Source organism: Myodes glareolus, chromosome 1 (genome assembly GCF_982192425.1).
Source record: "Myodes glareolus chromosome 1, mMyoGla1.1, whole genome shotgun sequence".
NCBI classification, from domain to species: domain Eukaryota; kingdom Metazoa; phylum Chordata; class Mammalia; order Rodentia; family Cricetidae; genus Myodes; species Myodes glareolus.
This window is the reverse complement of record NC_142026.1, coordinates 79,119,760-79,141,847: the sequence shown is the minus strand read 5'-3', so window position 1 is coordinate 79,141,847 and position 22,088 is coordinate 79,119,760. Positions and strand designations below refer to the sequence as shown.

Below are 22,088 nucleotides of genomic sequence, written 5' to 3'. Positions count from 1 at the left end.
TTTACCTGATATGTGAACTTGTGGGCTCCAGTTGCTTTGATAGTCAACCACCATTTAAAGACCTTGTCAGTTTTTCTCCTGATCACTTTTTGAACTGTTCTCTCATTTTGTGGAGCTTTGTCTTGGAAATTATTTAAGCACCAAGTCTATTTCTGATGTTATCCATCTTATATTTCCTCTGGGTCATCAATGCTGAGGAAAAGAGGAGCGTAGATCATCCGTTCACACCTTACTGTTATTAATGACATGTTCATGAGGCTGAATAGAACTCTCAGCCATTAAGACTCTGGGGCTTATTCACAGGGCCTGACTTGATTTCCAGCACCCACAACACAGCTCACAACTGTCTGTACCTCCAATTACAGGGGAGGGAGACACCACCTTCTGGTCATCACTTGATCACTGGCCCTGGATGGCACTGTGTATACTCACTGACAAAACTTATACATGTAAAGTAAATTTTATTCCTTTTTAAGATAACAGGCTCATGAAAACCTTTTTTTTTTCAATATGGAATCACATATATACATGCCTTTTCACCATTTGCATATCTGGTGCTCTAAGAGGCCAGAAGAATGCACCAGATCTCCAGGACCTAGAAATACAGGAAGTTCTGACCGATTGGATATGGGTGCTAAAAATCAAACGTGGTTACCCAAGAGAAGCAGTACTACTGAGACAACTCTCCAGTCTCAATTTGTTATTATAATGCTGCAGGTGAAGATGTCCCACTGATCCTTCTGTCTCCTATCACTTAAAGGTGAGGAGAGTCCCCTCTCAATGGCTGTCAAAAGATTCAATAGAAAGAATGTGAATTGACTCTCTATATTGCGTCTTATTTTATTGTTAATATAGTTCTCTTAATGTGAGTAAAGATAAAAAGGATTGGTTGAAATCAATATGAGTCTAGACAGAATTTATTAGGAAAAGATTCATAATATGATATATGCTTCTTCTTATGGAATTTGTTGAGACAGGATATTTCTACATAGCCATGGATGACAGAAATTCACTATGCGGAACAAGCTGGACTCAAACTCAAAGACATTGGCCCAACATAGTCTTCTATGTGCTCAAATTACAGTTATAGAACTCTAAGTCCTACTGAAATATGTGGTTTTCAATGACCAATTATTGAATCAGAGAAAGAAATAATAAAATAAGATTTAAAATGGACCATCACTGTTTTGATAAATAATGATATTTCTTGAAATTCTTTAATTTAATCAGGCAAATTATTTCATATGTTCTCAATAACTAGGTTATTTACTTTGTTAATTTCATCCATTTGAAAATGTTTGAAGTCTGTTTGTGTATACACCTGTGCCATGATGTGTAAGGAGCAGTGACAGGAAAAATTACATATGTCTATTATCTACTTCTGCTGTGTAAGTCTTAGTGTTGAAACCCAGGGAGTCATTTGGCTCCAAGTAACCTCAAAGTAAACTTCTTTGAGTTTAAACATTATTGATGTAAAATGCTGATGTTGGAGTGTGCATATGTCACTGCCCAAGTGAGAAAATAAGAGAAAAACTTGTAGGAGTATTGTGGGTAAACCAGAGATAGAACTCAGTCTATCAGACTTAGCAGCAACTATTTTAATAAAATGATGCAATTCTCTGGACTATAATGTGGAAGATGATAGTTTATTGTTGTAATATTTCTTCTAAACACTTTTGAGCTCAGTGGGAAAGGTCTGTGGAGTACAAGGCTAGAAACCTGACCTCAATCCCTTTAGAACATCAAGCTATGGTAGGAGATACAGACTTGTTCACCGATTATCCTTATTTATTATATATCTACCAGATAAATGAGAATGTGTCTTTAAATACACACATGAAGTATTTACTGTTTTTTCACAATTACTCTATTAAGCATTTTTGAGGCATGTTACATTTTTCCATATCCCTATGCTCATATGCTTCTATCAAGAGTAGCATATGGTATACATAGTAAAAGAAGCACAACAAATAAAAAGATTTCCCCATTGAATTCTCACAGATTGACTTTCTATTCCTCATTGACTTTTCGTATAGGGATTAAGGTTTCTCCACAACAACTGTCCCTTGACTCTTGATTTAAACTGCCCCTCTCACTAAAATTAGCACAGAAACAAGTATATGAATAATACAAGCTTTACTATGGACTATTGGCTTATTAGAAGGTTAGGGAGTAATAATTATCACCTCTTCAATAATATGAGTAGCATGAAATAAATGGATTGGCAGGTCTACATCATAGTTCTCACGGTACTATGGTTCAAAGGGTGTTATCTGTTAAGGCAATGTTTTCTTGTCTGCTTTCATAAAAGAATGCCTTTGAAATGCAGTTCACCTACCTCTGAAATTGAGATCTACTGTTTTGGGAGAATGTAATAATCATCAATGCACTGTAAGTTGTGCTTATTTATGCTACTGCTTTTGTTTAAAACCTGCAGAACACATTATAATATCATCAGAGGCACATTTGTAGCAACTTGCACATGAAAATTACCTTTCATATCTTCTAGAACTTTGACAATGTTCTTCAATATTATGGTCTTCCCAATTGTATCCTAAAATATAGTGCCAGAAAGTGCATATTATTGAACATTCTGCAAAATTTAAGTTACTGTCTTATTGAACCTTAGAACTATGGCTGACTTATTCAGCTAATTCTTCTTTCTCACTCAAATTACAAAAGAACATCAATAACCAAGGAACAGTTGTCCCTTTATTTAGAAACATGAAGGAAAATTCACGTTTACCTATAGTAGTGAGGTTCTTATAGGTCTCCAGCATCATATCATTGTAAAGATTCTTATGGGAAGGATCCAGCAAATTCCATTCTTCCCAAGTAGATCATCATAGGACACTGCATTCTAAAATATCCCAAACATGTGTACATCAGAAAGTGTGATATTAACAATATTGTAAATGTATACTTCTTTGCAGTACAGTCATATAATTCTGGTGTTTCCTACTCTCATTCCATGGCATAGGTATTATAGTGAATCATCAAGTCACTTTACAAGGAAACTGAATAAAAGGTTCAACTTTGTCATTTCTTTATCCTTTGAATGGGATATCACCTTACAAGAAAACATGTCTACTAACAAACAGAGAGAGAGAGAGACAAAAAATTAAAAGAGCAAGCTACCAATTGCCTTAGCACTGAATAACAACAGTGTGCACTATATTTTATGTGATGTAGAGATAGAGTCCTCAATGGTGGAGAAGACATGACAGTATGAAAAGGAAGATAGCTGATTGTTTTCAACCACAACACAGTAAATATGTGCTGTGGGAGCATGTTCTGCTCCTTCAGTAATAGCCTTTAATATACCAGTCCTGTTGGGCATGATCTCTTATACTGTAAAAGCAGCTGTAAATGTGCACCTGCTCTCTTGCTTCCAGCTCCCACTTCCCGTTGCTAGACTCTGCTCCTGTTCATGCAGAGGACTATTATCTAGGACAGTGAGCTTTAAGTTTTTCCCTTAAATAAGTAACCCTTTTATTATTCATAATTCCAAACTGATATGGGATTATTTTGTGAATTACGCCATCATCTGGCACCCAAACATTTTAGAACCCCCTTCCCCAGCTCGACTCTACACCACCAGCTCAGCTTGAGCTGGGTGAGCCCAGCTTGGTGCAAGCCCTCCCTCAGCTGGCCATAGCCTGTATGTGGAGCCAGCAATTCATTTGGATATAGAATTCTCATGAAGTCGTGGCTTTTCTTGCTACAGATCAGCAGAGGTTCTTTATATTATCTCATTACTCACCTCAGACCAGATTTCAGTCACCACAGGCTTGCTCCAGTGTCTGTGTCCCAGCACAGGACAATGCATGGAAATTCAGATGGGATATGGGCTTTCCTGGGTGTCTGCTGTTATTTTGTTATCTCTGTGCTCTGCAGCTGCTGACCCATCAGGATCAACCACAGTGCACACAGTCTGTGATTTCTATTAAATAACTAATTTTTGATCTAAGCCTATATATTAGCATTTCACGCTAAAACAGATTCTGACCAGTCACATATTTTCAGGTGTGCTGCTGGGTCCAGCTGGGTTTGTTTTGTAGGTGGCCCATGACACCTATTGGCAGGTGACAGTTATTGCACCTAATCCAGCTAATTAAACCACACATAAGATTTAATATCCAAAATATAAATCATAAGTTGTTAATTTAAAAGGGCAATATGTCAGACAATCTAATCATCCAAGGTTTCAATAGCCTCTTTACTTACACCATGTGCAAGGTTTTACAAGACTTATATGATGTCCCTTCTACATCACTATTTTTGATTCTAAGAATTACTCTTGTCCTCAATAGTTTTTTATTAAAAAATATGGTTTGACATAGGGCTAAGTATGAGGCTTTTCAAAAAAGAGGTTGGAAATCTCAAGAAGGATATGACCAATTTAACTAACAAAACTCAGTCAACTGAGGTACTTTCAGAAATGGTACAGACTGATATTATTTTATTTAAAGGAAGAGTCACCACTCCGGAGAAGGATACAGCTGATTTGGCTCATAAAACATAAAACCCAATCAATGACAGTGGTTGCTGAAACATTATTTGAGAGAAACCACATGGTTGAATGTATTAACCAGACTGTCAAAGAGGTATGACAGATTGACTGATAGAATGTCTCTCTAGGAAGGTAATATGCGTGCTATAAAGATTATGTCCAAGGATGAGAAATTATCTGTACTGGACAGACTTCATAACTTGGAATTCTTAATGAGGGCATTAGAGCAGAACACTGGACAGGAGATCAAGACATAACCTAAGGGAGTGGTAAACGAATTTGAAAAGATTGAGGAAATTATCAAATTTGATGACCAAGAACAAAAGGTAAAAAGGCAAAATTTAACCTCATCAGTATGTAAAAATCTCCAGGATAGCTTCTCAAGAGTTCTGCCTGCCTTTCCAGTAAAAACATCATAAAAAGTATCTAGCCGCAAGTACGATAAGGTTGTCAAAGAATATTCATTGGAGTCCATTAGTATAACTGATCTAAAGGAAATTAAACAAGCAATTGTAGCTTATAAACTACATTTGTCCTATTTTTAGGGAAATGGTCAAAATGGGGTTTTTCAGTACCAAAGCAACACCTCAAGACTGAACTCAGTTAATGTCAGCAGTCCTAGAAAGTAGAGCACAATTATTTTGGATGTGTTTTTTTTTAATAGGAGGCAAGAATTTTAGAGCAACAAGAAAATGCCTAAGGACTTGAGATTTCCCTTGATCAAATTCTAGGTGAAGAACTTTACTCTGATCCTCAGGATCAAGCTCTTTATGATGACAACTTGTCCCTATGTAGCACAGCAGCTTTAGAGGCTTGGAACAGGATTCAGTAACTAAGAAAGATAGTTGAATCATATCTTAGGGTTAAACAGGGTCAGAGAAAACCCTTTAGTGACTTTTTGCAAAGACTAACTAGTAAAAATAGGGGTAAGTGACACAAAAGCTATATGTAAAATTGAATATTTGGCTTATGAGAATGCCAACATAGAATTCAAACAGATCCTTGGGCCTTTAAAGATTAGATCAACACCCATAGATGAATGAGTCTTGTATACGATGAATGTTGAGACATTTGACTATGGTACTTAAGCTTGGGTAGAAGAAACAATTTCCAGTGCTAAGAGAAGACATCAAAATACCAAATGTTTTAACTGTGGTAGAATGAGGTATCTGAGAAGGGATTGTAGACAATGGATTTTTAGTAATAATATTTCCTCTGGGAATGGATTTCTCCCACACACACCATGATAGTGGGAAGCAATTCTAAAATATGACACCCCCATCCCAAAAAGGTTTGTCCATAGAGTTGGGAACATTGCTTAGGGGTTGTTGATTATTTCTTGTACTAGATAGAGTGTTAAGGTGAAAACTATGTTTTTTCAAAAGATGGGAGGATAGTAATACTGGGTAATAAAGTGAAAAATTGTGAGCTATCATTTATTGATAATGTACATTGGTATGGTTTTGTATATTGATACAAGTTCAAATTATATTTGTTACTTTTGTTTTGCATTATTTGTACATATATACACAGTTAATTTTGTCAGATTGTATATATAACTGCTTCTCCCTCAGTTTAGGACATTTTGTAAATTCATACAACTTTTAGGATATATTTTAAATATTATTATAGGTAAATAGTTGTTCATGTTTATTGTAAATACAGTTAGATCAAGTAGGTTCTTTAGATACATAGAAATTGTATTTGGTCTAGATAGGTATTCTTTCAACCACTTCAAGGATCTTTGGAAGATGACATTTAAATAACTTAGGGTTTTGTTGACATGAGACATGATTGCTTCTGACAGCACCTGAGAGAATCTATTCCTGAGAGAAAGTTGAATACTGAAGCTTTGTTTTTTTTTCCTTGGCAAAACTGGCCTTTGGCAAGGAACTGACAATGCCTCAACCACTGACAAGTTACATAGTATCCAGAAATGGATAAGCAAGACTGTCAAATCATGCCAAGACAGGGTAAAATGGTTTTTGAAAATTTTCCTGCCTCTGAAAATGGTCTGTCAGTTACACTAGGCCTTAGCAAAGTGGTTGCAAAATGAGACTTTGGTTGATTGCTCAGGTAGCTAATTGTCTCTGTCATATATTGCTCACTTTGGAAGCTAACTTGATGGTACTTCCTGCCTGCTGAAGTAATATTATCTCCCTTCTCAGACCTTCAATGTGGTTGAAGATTAGATAGTCATAGTATCCTCTTATGATCTAGCCAAGCCATTTCCTATACAATATAGGTATAGAATGTTTATTAAAACATTTAGCATATGTTTTTATCCTTGCTTAATATTTTTTATGCTGGATGTAATTCTAATTATACGTGATATCTATTCCTAGTGTATATAGTTTTGTATTGAGTTTGGAACTCTCTTATTTAAACAAAAAGGGAAGGTGCTGAGGGAGCACATTCTAATCCTTCAACCAATAGCCTTTAAGATACCAGTCCACTGGATGTGATCTCTTATACTTTAAATAGGACTAGGAAACCTTGCACTCTCTCTTGTTTCTGGCTCCTGGACTCTGTTCCTGGTCACACAGTGGGCTGTTGTCTAGGACTGTGATCTCTAAGTTTTCCCCTTAAATAAATAACCCTTTTATTGATCATAATTCCAAACTGGTGTGGGATTGTTTTGTGACTTACACCTTCATTTATATTACAATTTGTGACAGTAGCATAATTACACTAATGAAGTAGCAATGAAATAATTTTGGTTGGGGATCACCAAAAATTGAGTGTTGTCTAAGGATTCTACCCTGCCTGGTTCCCACAGTTGCTAAGTCCCAAAGAAATCACACAGAGGTTTACATTAATCATAAACTGATTGGACCATTACCTCAGGCTTCTTATTAACTCTTATAACTTACATTAGCTCATTATTCTAATATATGTTAGCCACATGGCTTCAGTGGGGCAGGTCATATCTTCCTTGTTCTATGGCAAGCTTACAACTGCAGAGGTATGGGCTTTCTCCTTCCCAGAATACTCCTGTTCTTATTGACCCGCCTCTACTTTCTGTCTGGTTATCTCACCTATACTTTCTGCCCGTCTTTTGGCCAATCAGTATTTATTTAAAACATAATTGACAGAATATAGATAATTGTCCAGCAGCACTTCCCCCTCTATTTTGGGGGGAAAAAAAGAACATTTATAGTCCATTTTTTGGAAATGTGGGCATAGTTTTCAAGGCTACTACTTGCTGGTTGGGGGTGCTGATAATCTTAAGGGGACCTAAAGAAAATTTAGAATTATGATTAAGTCTTGACAGGAGTATCTTGTGAGTCTTGATCATCTCAGGCAGCAGTCTGGGCCATCTGTTCCTACCGGAGATTTCTCTGGTGGTCTTCCTTAATCAAACCTGATTTTTCTTAACTCAGAATGAATCTACAGCCTCTCATTTCCTGTGGAAACAAAAGCAAAATCTCTTCTCCAAAGTAATGTACCCTTTGGCTTCAATTTTGAAGTCAAGGTACTTTCAAAATATTTATCATGGATTAATTCAGCTGCATTTATAAACAAATACATTTTAGCATCTGTTGCTCCTTCCTAAGCATTCAAACAATTCAAAGAGAACATAATAACATACAGTATCCAGACTCTCTGTGTATTTTTCATCTTTAGGTGACTTTATTTTAACCTCTATTTCCTTTATTTTTTACTGTTAATTTTTGATTTTATTTTTGAGACAGGTTCTCTGTGTATTTTTGGCTGTCCTGGAACTTCCTCTGCAGGCGAGGCCATCCTTGAACTCAAGGAATTCTGCCTGCCTCAGCCTCCCAAGCTTTGGGATTAAAGGTGTATACTGCCACACCCAACTACTTTCTTTTTTATTTTAAGGACTTTAACCTTTTTCTTTACTCTACCAAGCTTGCATATATTTTTAACACACTGTAAACCACTTAGAGGTTTTCTTTGTCTTTGGATCTCTCTTTACTGTATAACTCTCTCTTTTTCTGACCACATGATTCTTTAATTTGCTAGGCAACATGGAGAAGATTAAAGCCTTGGCTTTGACAGCTGGATCCAGGGCATTTCTTAGCTTTCTGAGATTTCAGACTCATGGCAGAGATACCGGCTGGAGCCATGTTTGTCACCACAATTCTATGGCATTTCAAGTTCTGTTGTGGGAGTATCTTCTGCTGCCTCAGTCAATAGTCGTTGAAGCACGAGCCCACAGTGCGACGGGGAGCACCTTCTGCTCCATCAGCCAATAGCCGCTGAAATACCAGCCCACTGGGGCGTGGTATATTTCTCTTTTAAAAAGAGCCATAGATCCCGGATCAGGCTCTCTTGGTTTCAGTGCTTGGTCCCGGCTCATGCTCCAGCGATTAGGCTCCCTTCCTGACGGTTTATGGTGTATGTAAGTTTTACCCCCCAAAATAAATAACCCCTTAAAACATAACTGGTGTGGGATTGATTCGCCGATAATTGGCGCCCAGCGTTTGGTTTAAGAACCGCCCCATCCCCCCACCCCCAGCTCGGCCTCCCAGGATACACAGGTCCGGACAGTCTCTGACAGCTTACTTTGCCCTGTTCTTATGATTCTGTCCAGAAGGCAGAATTATATGCCATCCTTATGATTCTGTCCTTATGATTCTGTCCAGAAGGCAGAATCAAAGTCCTTATGATTCTGCCCAGAAGGCAGAATTATATGCCATCCTTATGCTGCTTAGGGATTTTAAAGAGCCTCTTAATATAATTACTAACTCACAATATGCATAAAGAGTTATTTTGCATATTGAAACTGCTAAATTTATACCTGATGATACAGAACTGACCTCATTGTTTATCCAGGTACAAGACATGATCACAAACAGGCTCTGCCCTATGTATATAACACATATCCGATCCCATATGGGTCTGCCAGGTCCTCTAGCACAAGGTAATGCAGATATTGATCAATTATTGATTGGTAATGTGCTGGAGGCATCTGAATTTCATAAAAAACATCATGTCAATAGCAAAGGCTTGAAAAAAGAGTTTTCTATTACATTTCAACAAGCTAAAGAGATTGTAAAGAAATGCCCTACTTGCTCTTTTTATAACCAAACACCATTGCCTGCAGGGACTAATCCAAAGGGTATTAAAAGGAATAAAATTTGGGAGATGGATGTGTTTCACTTTCTAGAATTTGGAAAATTAAAATATGTACATCACACAATTGACACTTATTCAGGCTTCCAATGGGCAACTGCATTAAGCTCAAATAAAGCTGACTCAGTAATCACACATTTATTAGAAGTTATGGCCATTATGGGTATACCTGCACAAATAAAGACAGATAATGGTCCAGCTTATGTATCTAGGAAAATAAAACGATTTTTTGCTTATTATAATATTAAGCATGTTACAGGTATACCATACAATCCTACAGGTCAAGCAGTTATAAAAAGATCAAATCGTACTATATAGGATATGCTAAACAAACAGAAAGGGACAAAAGATACCCCCAGAAATAGATTACATAATGCTTTATTAACGTTGAATTTTCTTAATGCTAATGAGAAAGGAACAACAACAGCAGAGAGGCATTGGATAATGGAAAAAACTTCTAAACTAAACCAACCTGTTTATTTCAAAGATGTGCTGACCTCTCAATGGAGGCCAGGAGATGTGCTACGTTTGGGAAGGGGTTTTGCTCTTGTTTCCACAGGAGAAGAAAAATTGTGGATGGCATCAAAATTAATAAAGGTTCGATTTAAAGAGGAGAAAACCCTTGGAAAGGAAAAATGACAGCTCATCCACAATGATGATATTCATACAGTTGGTAAGAAAAACATATAGAATGGGGGCAGGGTTCTGTTTTTATCTCCACAGAAAAGCACTGATCTTTAAAAAGTTCAAGGGACCCTGGATATCTAAATACTGACAGATGAAAAATAATGGCCCAATAGGGACTATCAAGAAAACTAAATAGGTTCTGTAAATAAAATATACTAAATCATATTTCTAAATTTATAGAGCTGGTTTTAGAGTTAGACTCTGGCTCAGTCCCTCTCTAATTCCAAGCCTGTTGTTAAAAGAAAAACCCAGAGTTTCTGGAGTTTCTGTCTCATGTCAAGAGCCATGATATAGGACAAAAAAATATATGAGTTTAAAAAACATTTTTACTTTTCTTCATATCTATCATACCTTTCATTAAGTATATCTATCATGTCTTTCATTGAATATATGTTTGTCTGTATATGTCTATATGATTAATGTTTAAGTTTTCCTCAATGAACAATAAGTTTTTCCTGCAATGACATTTGAAGTTTCCAGGAAGAAGATGGGGCCCCATAACAACTCCACCTGGTTGATATGACATCATGATACTGATAGCGCTACTACAAGACCTGTTTTGGGTACCAGCTACACAAGACGACTCAAACATGGTTAGCTAAAATGATACACATCTTGTACAACATTCTGGCCAGTCCTCCACAAAATACTCAGAGACTATTTACAATTTTAAAAGACATTGATCTTAAAATTTAACCATCATTTTACTTTCACAGGATCCCCCAGAAAGAACGTCGCCCCCATGACAGCTGGAAATAATTCTAGAAAATGACGTCCCCTCTCCCAGTAAAGTTTGTCTTTGGGTTTAGGGACATCATTTAGGGGTTGGTTATAATTAGTATAGGGTTGAGGGTTGGGCTAGGAATTTTATAAGCACAGAAATCTCTAAAAAAAAAAAAAGAGGGATAAGTGGATTATGGGATAATAGCTTTGTACTTGTGAGTTACTGTGTTTAGACAAATATATTGGTATTGATTCTTATATATTGATACAAAGTTAAATTATGCTGACTATTTTATACATGCATGCTTCTACCTCTGTTTAAAACATTTTTATGTATTGACATATATATATTGTATTGATATATGTATATTTTACCATATTGTATTGTACACTCCTACCTCTGATTAAGATACTTATATGTTGTTTATGTATTGATATATATATTTACCATATTGCAATGTATACTTGCACATTGTTTATATTTGGAGGTCATATTGTCCCCATTTATTGCACAGTTGTTTACTATCTCAGTCTTTAAGTTAGATAGATATTGAGAATTATATAGATCAATAGTCATCTAAATTTGACATTTATAATTAGACTAATCAGGTTCTTTAGATACATAGAAATTATATTCAGTATAGATAGATAATCTTCAACCTCTTCAAAGAGCTGTAAAAAATGGCCTTTAATCTAATTCAGAGTTCTGTGGTAGGGAGACACAATCGCTCCTGGCAACACCGATCTATTCCCGAGAGAATGTTGAACACCAAAGACACTCCACCTGGAGCCTTTCTTCTTGGCAGAACTGGCCTTTGGGTAAAGAAATGCCCATACCTCAACTACGGACAGAGTTACAGAGTATCCGTAAATGGATAAAACAGGACTGTCATATCCTGCCAAGACAGGGTAAGATAGTTTTAAAAAGTTCCTTGCCTTTAAAAATGGTATGTCAGTTACGTTAGGCCTTAGCCAAAGTTGGTTGCTTCAATGCTGCAAACATGACTTTGGGTGTTTGCCCAGGTAGCCAGTTGTCTCTGTGATTTGTTATATGTCCTGGAAGTTTGATTGCACTTCCTAATTACTCAGATAACATTATTTCCCTTCTCAGATCTTTGATGGAATTAAAGATTATATAAACATAGTTACTTTCATGACTTGGCCAAGTTATTTATTATACAAGACTTTAGCTCGTTAGAATAGGATATTTGTACTTATTGTATATAATTGTGTAGGTTTGTACTTACTATATATAATTTCGTAGTAGGCTTAGAACTCTCTTACTTAAACAAAAGGGGGAGGTGTTGTGGGAGTATCTTCTGCTGCCTCAGCCAATAGTCGCTGAAGCACGAGCCCACAGTGCGACGGGGAGCGCCTTCCGCTCCATCAGCTAATAGCTGCTGAAATACCAGCCCACTGGGGCGTGGTATATTTCTCTTTTAAAAAGAGCCACAGATCCCGGATCAGGCTCTCTTGGTTCCAGCGCTTGGTCCCGGCTCCTGCTCCAGCAACTAGGCTCCCTTCCTGACGGTTTATGGTGTATGTAAGTTTTACCCCCCAAAATAAATAACCCCTTAAAACATAACTGGTGTGGGACTGATTCGCCGATAAAGTTCCCTGCCAGCAAGCAAGCTGTAGCAGTCTGCTCACAAGCCACAGTCAAATGCTCTGTAGCTGAACCTCCTACCTGAAAGAGTAAGAGTTTGTGCTGGCAGGATGGCCCAGAAAGCTGGCATTTTAAAACAGCATGGCCTTTTTCCTGCCATGGCTGAAAACCAAAAACCATGCAGTCAGCTTTTCAACACTATTTAAGTGTTTCATTGCAGGACCTCTTAAAAGAGCTACAAGGTTTTACAGCTAAAGCTGAGTCAGGAAGCCTCTCTTAAATGAGAGCATTTGCCTCTAGCAAGCAGAGCCCACCTGAGAGAATGGTGCTATCAATAAGCCATGCTTAACTCATTATTTTATGTCTAGAATTAGTTCTCAAGCTCTTTTAGGCTTTAAGTGGATGCAGGTGGCCACATGGGCCATTTGTTGTCTGAGGTTTCTGTCCTGCCCAGTTCTGGCAGTTGTTGACTCCCAAAGAAATCACACAGAGGTCTACATTGATTATAAACTGATAGGCCCATTAGCTCAGGCTTCTTATTACCTGTTTTACTTACATTAGCTCACTATTCTCATCTGTGTTAACTGTATTAAAGTGTTCATGCATTAGGATGGTTGAGAACAACTGGTGTAGAGAAAAGGCACAATATTTATGGTAATGGCATACTGTTGGCTAACATTTGTATGATGGTTAACAAGCTGTAACTCCAATCCCACAGAATGTGATGTCCTTTTCAAGTCTCTGCAGGTATGGCACATAGACATATACAGTTAGCCACCCATATATATAAAATATAAGATTTTTTTAAAAAGACTGAAATTCTCTACAATGATGTCACAACCCTGAGAGACACTACAGTCAGGGCTACTTAAAATAAACTCTCATAGGCCTGGCATGGAAGCAGCTGTGGCTTTCCTGTGAGCCAGGTTGCTTAAAGCCTAAAGAAAACTTGTTCTGAGGTTAGAAGAACTAAGACATCCATCTAAGAACAGCATTCACAGTGATGATAGGGGATTTTCCTTTAATGATTTTGATATTTGTGTCTCCTTTTGTATTTACAAAAAGTGGTAGCATTGATACATCTACTTTTAGATCATATATCATGATTAACAGCATCAGCTACTAAGCAATCAACTTTGACAGTATCATTTACTTGATTTTCAGATAAGAACTTATGGTACAAATGAACATGCCAGAAGTATTTCTGTCCAGCACTTTTATATTTTATGTAACTTTCTGCATGACTATGTGCTAGGAATGGCCCTGAATGTCTCTGCTTTTACACGATGACCATGTTTAGAATTGGACTTGTTCACTGAGCCTGCTTAGCAATCTTTGGAAATGCTTTTTGTGCTCACCTTGCATGCTACAGGTAAGACATCTTTCTCAGTTCTTTTGTATTGAATCTTACCATAGCTGTTTTTGGTTGTCAATTTAACTACACCTGAAATCAACTAAATCCCACGTAGCTAGGTACACTTTGATGAATTTATCTTAATTAAATCATGTTAAAAAACATTTTTCTGGGTCTGTTGATGTGGGAATATCTACTTTTAATTTGGGATACACTTTTTGGCAGCCTATGTATAGAAAAGAGAAAGAAGCTTCTATTCTTTACCTGTTTACTCTAGCTCTTTTTAAGTAAGGTCATTACTTTTGTGGCATTATAGCACACTTCTTGGAATTCCTGCTTATACTGAAGACCAGCTGACACATCCAGTTTTGTGGACTGAACAACTACAGGATTCTTGGTTAAGAGAGAGACTACAGCATGGTCATCTTTTGGAAGCCAGGTGTTCTTGCTTCTGAACTGCAAATCTCTACAGAAGTTGGACTAGTCTGTTTCTGGGGTGTAAAACAGAGCAGGTAGCCACTATGCTGTGGCCCTTCAGCCCACTGACTCCTTAAGGAAGCTACCAATGTCACTCAGAACTCACTAGCCAATCAAGGCCTCTGAGTGTATGCAGCAGTCAGCAGGTTTGGCAAGCTCTTCCAAGCCTGCATGTGGCAGACTTGCTCAACCACTCAGAGAGCAGCAGCCTGTGCTGCCCTGTGAGCACCACTGACAGAAGCTGGAATGAGACTGCTGGTGAGAACCCAAAGGGTATCAATACAGGTGAGCCTTTACTGACACATGTCCATCTGTTAAGAAAAATGAAAGTACCATGGACCATCTTCTAGATCTTCATTGTCTACCACTGCAGAGCATACTCTGAAGGGTTCTTACATCTTATTTCTTTTCTCATGGTTACTCTTGAGAAAAAAACATACCACAAATATAAGCTGCTTTATGATGAGTTCTTGGACACCCATATCCTCTTCTTCGTTAGTGAACCAGAAGACAGGGTCTGTATGAATTTTCCACACTTATTTTGAATTTAAACATTCCTAGACATTTGTCTCAGGAATACCTCTGATCTTACTAAATTATCCTTGAATTTATTTTTTTGATTTTTTTTTTAATTTTTCTTTTGAGACAGTATTTCTCTGTGTAACAGTGCTGGATATCTTAAAACTCACTTTGCAGACCAGGCAGCCCACAAACTCAAAAGGCTCTATTGAGCTCTGCCATCTGAGGACTGGGATTAAAGGTCAGAATACTATCAACCCCTGCACCTCCTTGAATTATTGTCTGTCTCATTTTAGACTGTCTACACTGTATCCATATCCAAAAAATTCTGGAATGGATATATTGAAACATATGCCAAAGAAATTAGTAAGATTTTAATGACTATTGGTTATGGAGAATTTTGGCTCTCTTGTGGGATAAACTTCCAATATTTCCGTTAAATATCCCCCTTTAAATAATTGTTTTGGTATTTTGATGCCTAGTTTCTTGAGTTCTTTGTATGTTTGGAGATCAGCTATCTATCAGATGTAGAGTTAATGGAGGTCTTTTTCCATTCTATAGGATGTGTTTTGTCCTGTTGACAGTGTCCTTCGCCTTACAAAGCTTCTCAGTTTCTGAAAGTCACATTTATCAATTATTGCCTTCAGTTTTTGTTCTGCTGGTGTTATTTTTAAGAAGTGGCCTTCCAAGGAATACCAAGTATATCTTTCTAACATACAATGACCAGAATATACATTCCCTTTCCAAAGGAGAAAAGAGGAGACACATAAAGGAAAGATTGGATTAAAGAAAAACTTAAATCCAGTAGGTCAAACATCAAATCCTGCTTGTTTCAGACATATGGGTCTTCACTTACAAAAGGCTTAGACATTGCTGTATCCCTACAACTTATTATACACCTCCCTTGAGAACTTCTACTGCTTATAAGCAGCTCTCCATGGCAGATGTGTTATAACTTGAGTATCTTAACATATTTGCTCTAAGAATGTAGCCAGACTTCATCCTCACAACTTCATGCAAGGAATACTCAATCATTTTCTGACAATGCCAAGTTTTTCTTTGATGCTTGCAACTGTGCTGAACTGAAACCAGGAAAGAAATCTATGCTCACTTGAAGGCATAAGTCACAAACAATCCCTCAGCCGTTTGGAATTATGATTAATAGAATGGCTATTTATTTAAAGGGGAAAAACTTACAGATCACCGTCCCAAACAACAGTCCTCTGAGTGATCAGGAAAGGAGTCTAGTAGCCAGAAGAGGAGCCGGAAGCAAGAGAGCAAGTGGAGGGCTGCACTGCTTTTTTAAAGAGAGAGAGACCATGCCCCAGTGGGCTGGTATCTCAGCGGCTATTGGCTGAAGGAGCGGAAGGTGCTCCTGCAGCACCTTCCCCTTTTGTTTAAGTAAGAGAGTTCTAAACCTACTATGAAATTATATAAAATAAGAACAAATATCTATTCTAACTAGCTTAAGTCTTGTATAATAAATAACTTGGCCAAGTCATGAGAGGAAAGTAAGTACATTTATATAGTCTTCAACCTCATCAAAGATCTGAGAAGGGAAATAATGTTACATGAGTAATTAGGAAGTGCAATCAAACAACTTCCAAAACATGCAACAAATCACAGAGACAACTGGGCTATCACCCAAAGTCACATTTGCAGCACTGAAGCAACCGACATTGGCTATGGCCTAACGTAATTGAAATACCATTTTCAAAGGCAAGAAACTTTTCAAAACTATCTTACCCTGTCTTGGCAGGATATTACAGTCCTGTTTTATCCATTTACAGATACTCTGTATCTCTGTCAGTGGTTGAGGTATGGGTATTTCTTTGCCCAAAGGCCAGTTCTGCCAAGAAGAAAGGCTCCAGGTGGAGTGTCTTTGATGCTCAATATTCTCTTGGATATAGACTGGTGTTGCCCAGAGCAATTGTGTCTCACTACTATGGAACTCTGAGTTAGATTAAAGGCCATTTTCTACAGCTCTTTGAAGATTATCTATCTATACTGAATATAATTTCTATGTATCTAAAGAACCTGATTAGTCTAATTATAAATGACAAAAATAGATGACTATTGATCTATACAATTCTCAATACCTATCTAACTTAAAGACTAAGACAATAAACAACTGTGAAATAAATGAGGACAATGATCTCCAAATGTAAATGATGTACAAGTATACATTGCAATATGGTAAATATATATCAATACATAAACAATATATAACTATCTTAATCAGAGGTAGAAATGTACACTGCAATATAGTATATATATATATATATATCAATACATAAAAATGTTTTAAAGAGGTAGAAGCATGCATACATACAATAGTCAATATAATTTAACTTTGAATCAATATACCAGAATTGATACCAATATAATTGTCTAAAAACAATAACTCACAAGTACCAATCTATTATCCCATCATCTAATTATCCCTCTTCTTTTTTTCAAAAAGATCCCTGAGCTTATAAAATTTCTCCCCCAACCCTCAACCATATACTAATTAAAATCAATCCCTAAATGATGTCCCTAAACCCGAGGACAAACTTTACTGGGAGAGGGGCCGCCATCCTCTAGAATTACTTCCAGTTGTCATGGTTAAATTTCAAGATTAATGTCTGGTAAGATTGCAAATGGTCTCTGAGTATTTTGTGGAGGTCTGGCCAGAATGTTGTAAAAGATGTGCACTATTTCAGCTAACCAAGTTGGAACCGTCTTGTGCAGCTGGTACCCAAAACAGGTCTTGTAGTAGCGCTTTCAGTATCATGACATCATATCAACCAGGTTGAGTTGTTTTGGGGCCCCAAACAACTTCCTGCAAACTTCAAAATTTACTGCAGGAAAATTCATTATTAATTGTGGAAAACTTAAACATTATTTATATAGACATATACAGACATATATATTCAATGAAAGATATAATAAAGAAAAAAATAGATATGAAAAAAATAAACACGTTTTCTAAATTCTTTTTTCTTTCTGTCCCACATCAAATGGCTCTTGACATGAGATAGAAACTCTGGGTTTTTTTCATTTAACAACATGCTTGGATTTAAAGAAGGACAGAGCCATTGTCCAACTCTAAAACCAGCTCTATACATTCATAAACATATATATACCTATACACACACACAAACACATATATATAAATGTATGCATTGTATCATTTGTACTTGATTTCACTAAGGTATCATTTTTTTTTGGTCCCCATTCTGTATCTGTGATTCCAAGGTTTTCATTTTTTCCTTCAAAGATAACATGTCCTCCTTGAACTTTTCTTGGATATCATGTAGATTCCCATCCTGGAGGTACATTCTGTCTGTCACCTTATCAAAACTTTGTGATAATGTCTGAAAGTCAAATTCAACAGCCTGAACCATTTCAGGTAACTTCCTAGTACCTTGGATATGGAGTCAATTTTGCCTATCATAGTATCCACTTGTTCAGATAACCTCTGATTTTCAAAAATTTTAATCCTTTCAACTAGCCGTTCATTATTAGTCTGGAAATATTGTATCATTCTTAGGAATGCCATATTTTTCCTTAATGATAGAATATGGAAAATAAAACTGAAACATAGTAACCAGTAAATTGAGGTATCCCCATAGTCATATAAACCTCACATGATATAAGCCATTGTATTAGTAAAGAAAGCAGTAAAATTTACATTGGAAATAAAAACTGCCATATTACCTATTATCCAGAAGGTGGCATTGTTGCCAAGTCATGACTAGAACCACTACAAAGGTGACAGAAACGGGATCCTGTTTCAGTGGTCCACCTTAGTATTTGTTAAAAACTGGGAAATATGAGTTGCTCAACAAAGTAAATGTAATTAAATCAATTCCATACATGGAACCAGAAACCCAGAATCCAGGGGTAGAGAAGAGCAACCCAGAAGCCGCGTATGCCTCCACGTTTTACCTTTCTTAATCCAGAAAAAGTAGCATTCAGATGGTATCACCCTATAGGGATGTAGTTAAGAATGAATTCTACCCCACTTGGAACAGTGTAGCAGCAGTGTATAAAGTTGCTTTCTGTGGCTAGGAAACAGCTTGCCTTTTATTTCCATAACTTGATGTCTTAGATAAGTAGGGTCTTATTCCTGGGGCACCTTTTCTATGCTTACAACGAAGGTCAGGTGTCTTTCTTTATTGTCACTAGCCTCCTTCAAAATTATTGCCTCTGTTTTAGTATGTCACTGCCAACTAAAGCTAAGTGATTTTACAACAAAGGCATGAGTAATCAGGCCCAACTTGTCCACCCTTTTTTGAAGTTAGTAATTTTTGATAGTTTCTTTGATATACACTCAATACTAATGTTCTCCTTGAGTGTGTCTTAATATCTGTTAGGAGGCATTTTTCTTGTAATGTTACATCCTACTCAATGGTTCCATAAACAAGAAGGCTAATCTTGTTTTTTTTCTCGTTTAAAATGTCGTTTTTTTCTCTCAAAACACATACTTCATTTCTTTTTGCCCTACTTATTGCTCTTTTTCACTATAAACTTGTTTGAATCATAAGTACCAATAAAGAGTGATGCTAATTAGTCTTATCAATAAAAATCAGGAGACAATTATCAGAGCAATAACCCAAAGTATCAGAGAAGCAACGGAGCAGCTTCTCTTACCTATCTGGATTCTCAGATCAAAAGAACCAAGATTCTATCACCACTTCTAGATTGTGTTGAAATTAAAGGCCTGAGTCTTCAAAATACTGGAATCATAGGCATGAGCCTCCCAAGTGCTCAGATTAAATGTATGAGTCTCCCAAGTACTGGGATTAAACGTGTGGACCACTACCTGGCATCTACAGTTAGCTAGTGGCTAGTTCCACCCTCTGATCTCCAGGCAAGCTTTGCCAGATACAGTTAGTATATAGAACACAACATACTAACTGTATCTCTGACTCAATGTGTTTTTTTTTCAAAGAAGTTACTACTTTTCATTTCTGTTTCTCAAGAAACATGCAGAATACAGACTGATTGATTTTTTAGCCAAAATAATACACAAATGACCTGTCTAAATTACTGATTTACTGCCATGAAAGAAAAACTGTCAAATCAACTCTTATAATAGATGGCTTTTAATTGGTTCCTTGCTTATACTTTTCAGAGGATTAGCCCATTATCATCATGGCAGGATGGATGGCGGTAGGCAAGCATGGAGTTCAGAGCTTACATGCTGATCTGCAGGCAGGACGCAGAAAAGGAGAGGCAATTTTCAATGACACATCTCCTCCAATAACATATCTCCTAATGCTTCTCTATCAGTTCTTCTAATTTAACCATATGAGGACCATTCTCATTCAAACCACATGAACTCTAGCCTAGGTTTTATAGTTTATTTTCCAAAGCATCCTCACGACCTTCACCTCCACCAACTAAATTACTAGTACTCTGCTTTGTCCATAATAGAAAGAGGTGTGTTTTGAGGACTATTTTTTCAAACTTGGCTTGCTTGAAGTACTCTTATGTTCCAACTTCGGAGATAATAGTTTGAATAAGAAAATTCATTCTCTTGTGATAAAGAAAACAATGCCTTTTATAATCACTTAGAAACTATGTTTCCATGATTGATCATCGGATGTAATTCTGTATTATATTGATGTACTATAAATTTTTCAAAATACAAATGAAGATTACAGATTTTTAAAGCTGTCTGAATTCTATTACACACATAAAGCAATGTGCTCTACTCTAATTCTTTACAAGCCATAAGTGCTTTTGGCAAAATAAAATATTTCCACTTTATGTATTGTAGCATGAATTCTAATTGGTCTTAATAATAAAAACCCAGAGCCAGATATCAGGGTAAATGTTGAAAGATCAGAGAAACAAAGGAGCAAGCCACAGCCACCTCTTTCCTCACCAACTCCTCAGCTGAAAAGGGCCAACCTCCTGCCTCTACCCCACCTTATAACTTCCTCATTCCACCTAGCCATATCATTTCCTGTTTCACCTCCCAAGTGCTGGGATTAAAGTTGTGTGACATCACTGCCTGTCCTCTATGATTAACTAGTGGCTAGCTCTGCAATCTGAGCTCCAGACTAGCTTTATTTGCTAGAGCACCAATAAAATATCAGTACATGTGTGTTTGTGTATAAAAAAGAGAATGTCTTTCATGTGAATGTAGATGACACCCCAGAGAGCAGTGTGTCAAGTCACTTGGATCGGGAGTTGCAGGTAGTTATGAGCCTCCCGACTTGGGTGTTAGGATCCAACAACAGGTCATCCCCAAGAAGAGTATCTGCTGATCCACCATGCAGGCACAAAGTAACTTTTATCCACTGGAGTAAATCTTCCATATACTATGAAAAATAAAATAACTAAATAAATGGTGAGATAGTCAATGATCCTAGTCAGGAAGATGAATCGATATTATGATGTTAGACATGTACAATTTGCAGTACAAATTGAACACACTCAAAGAAAACTCCCACAAATTTATAAGAGAAAACGTGATTGTAAAGCTATATGGAAAACAGAAAAATTCAGAATGCTCAGTAGGAATGTGAAGAAATAATACACACATTGACCTCTATGCAACTCTACAACAATCAAGAAAGAGTGATAAATTTGTGCACAATTAACCTGATGGAAAGAAAAAGTCAATTAAAAAAAATCTCAAAAGTCTAGTGAGGTTTAAAGAAACAACCTAAAGAAACTAAGCCAGGAAAAGTGTGATCTTAACCAGTGTTATACAACTGCTTATGATTCTATACATAGAAAAATTCAGTACACAAAGACTTCACAACTCCCCTAAACCTGATTTAAAGTAAAACCTAAGCTTTTATGTTCTGAACTCTCCAGCTGCTGATCTTTCTGCCTAGAGAGAGGCACCGTCCCCTGGAGTGTTCTCTGGATATGGAGGTGATCAGAGAAGTCTTTTATGCCTCTGCCAACCCTATTTCCTCTTTAGTGTCAACAAACACAGTCATGGTGACATAAGAAATATCAAATATAAATCTTTCCTATCAAATAGTATCAAAGTTGAGTTTAAGGTCTGGAATTTAAATCTCAATACTTCCTTCACCAAGTAAAATATCTATCCCAAGGTCCAAATTCGACTGTAGGAATTTGATGGCCTGGAGCAATGCCTC

At 36.9% G+C, this 22,088-nt stretch overlaps 1 protein-coding gene across 1 annotated transcript in view; it reads right to left on the bottom strand.

The window, feature by feature from the left end:
• LOC146895926 (uncharacterized) overlaps positions 1-22,088 on the bottom strand; it is a 76,271-nt gene that overhangs the window by 4,838 nt on the left and 49,345 nt on the right. Inside the window, exon 7 of the mRNA XM_087897751.1 lies at positions 2,494-2,554. Within this exon, the coding sequence (XP_087753877.1) occupies positions 2,533-2,554 (22 nt within the window). The 3' untranslated portion in view covers positions 2,494-2,532. The remainder of the gene's footprint in view (positions 1-2,493; positions 2,555-22,088) is intronic.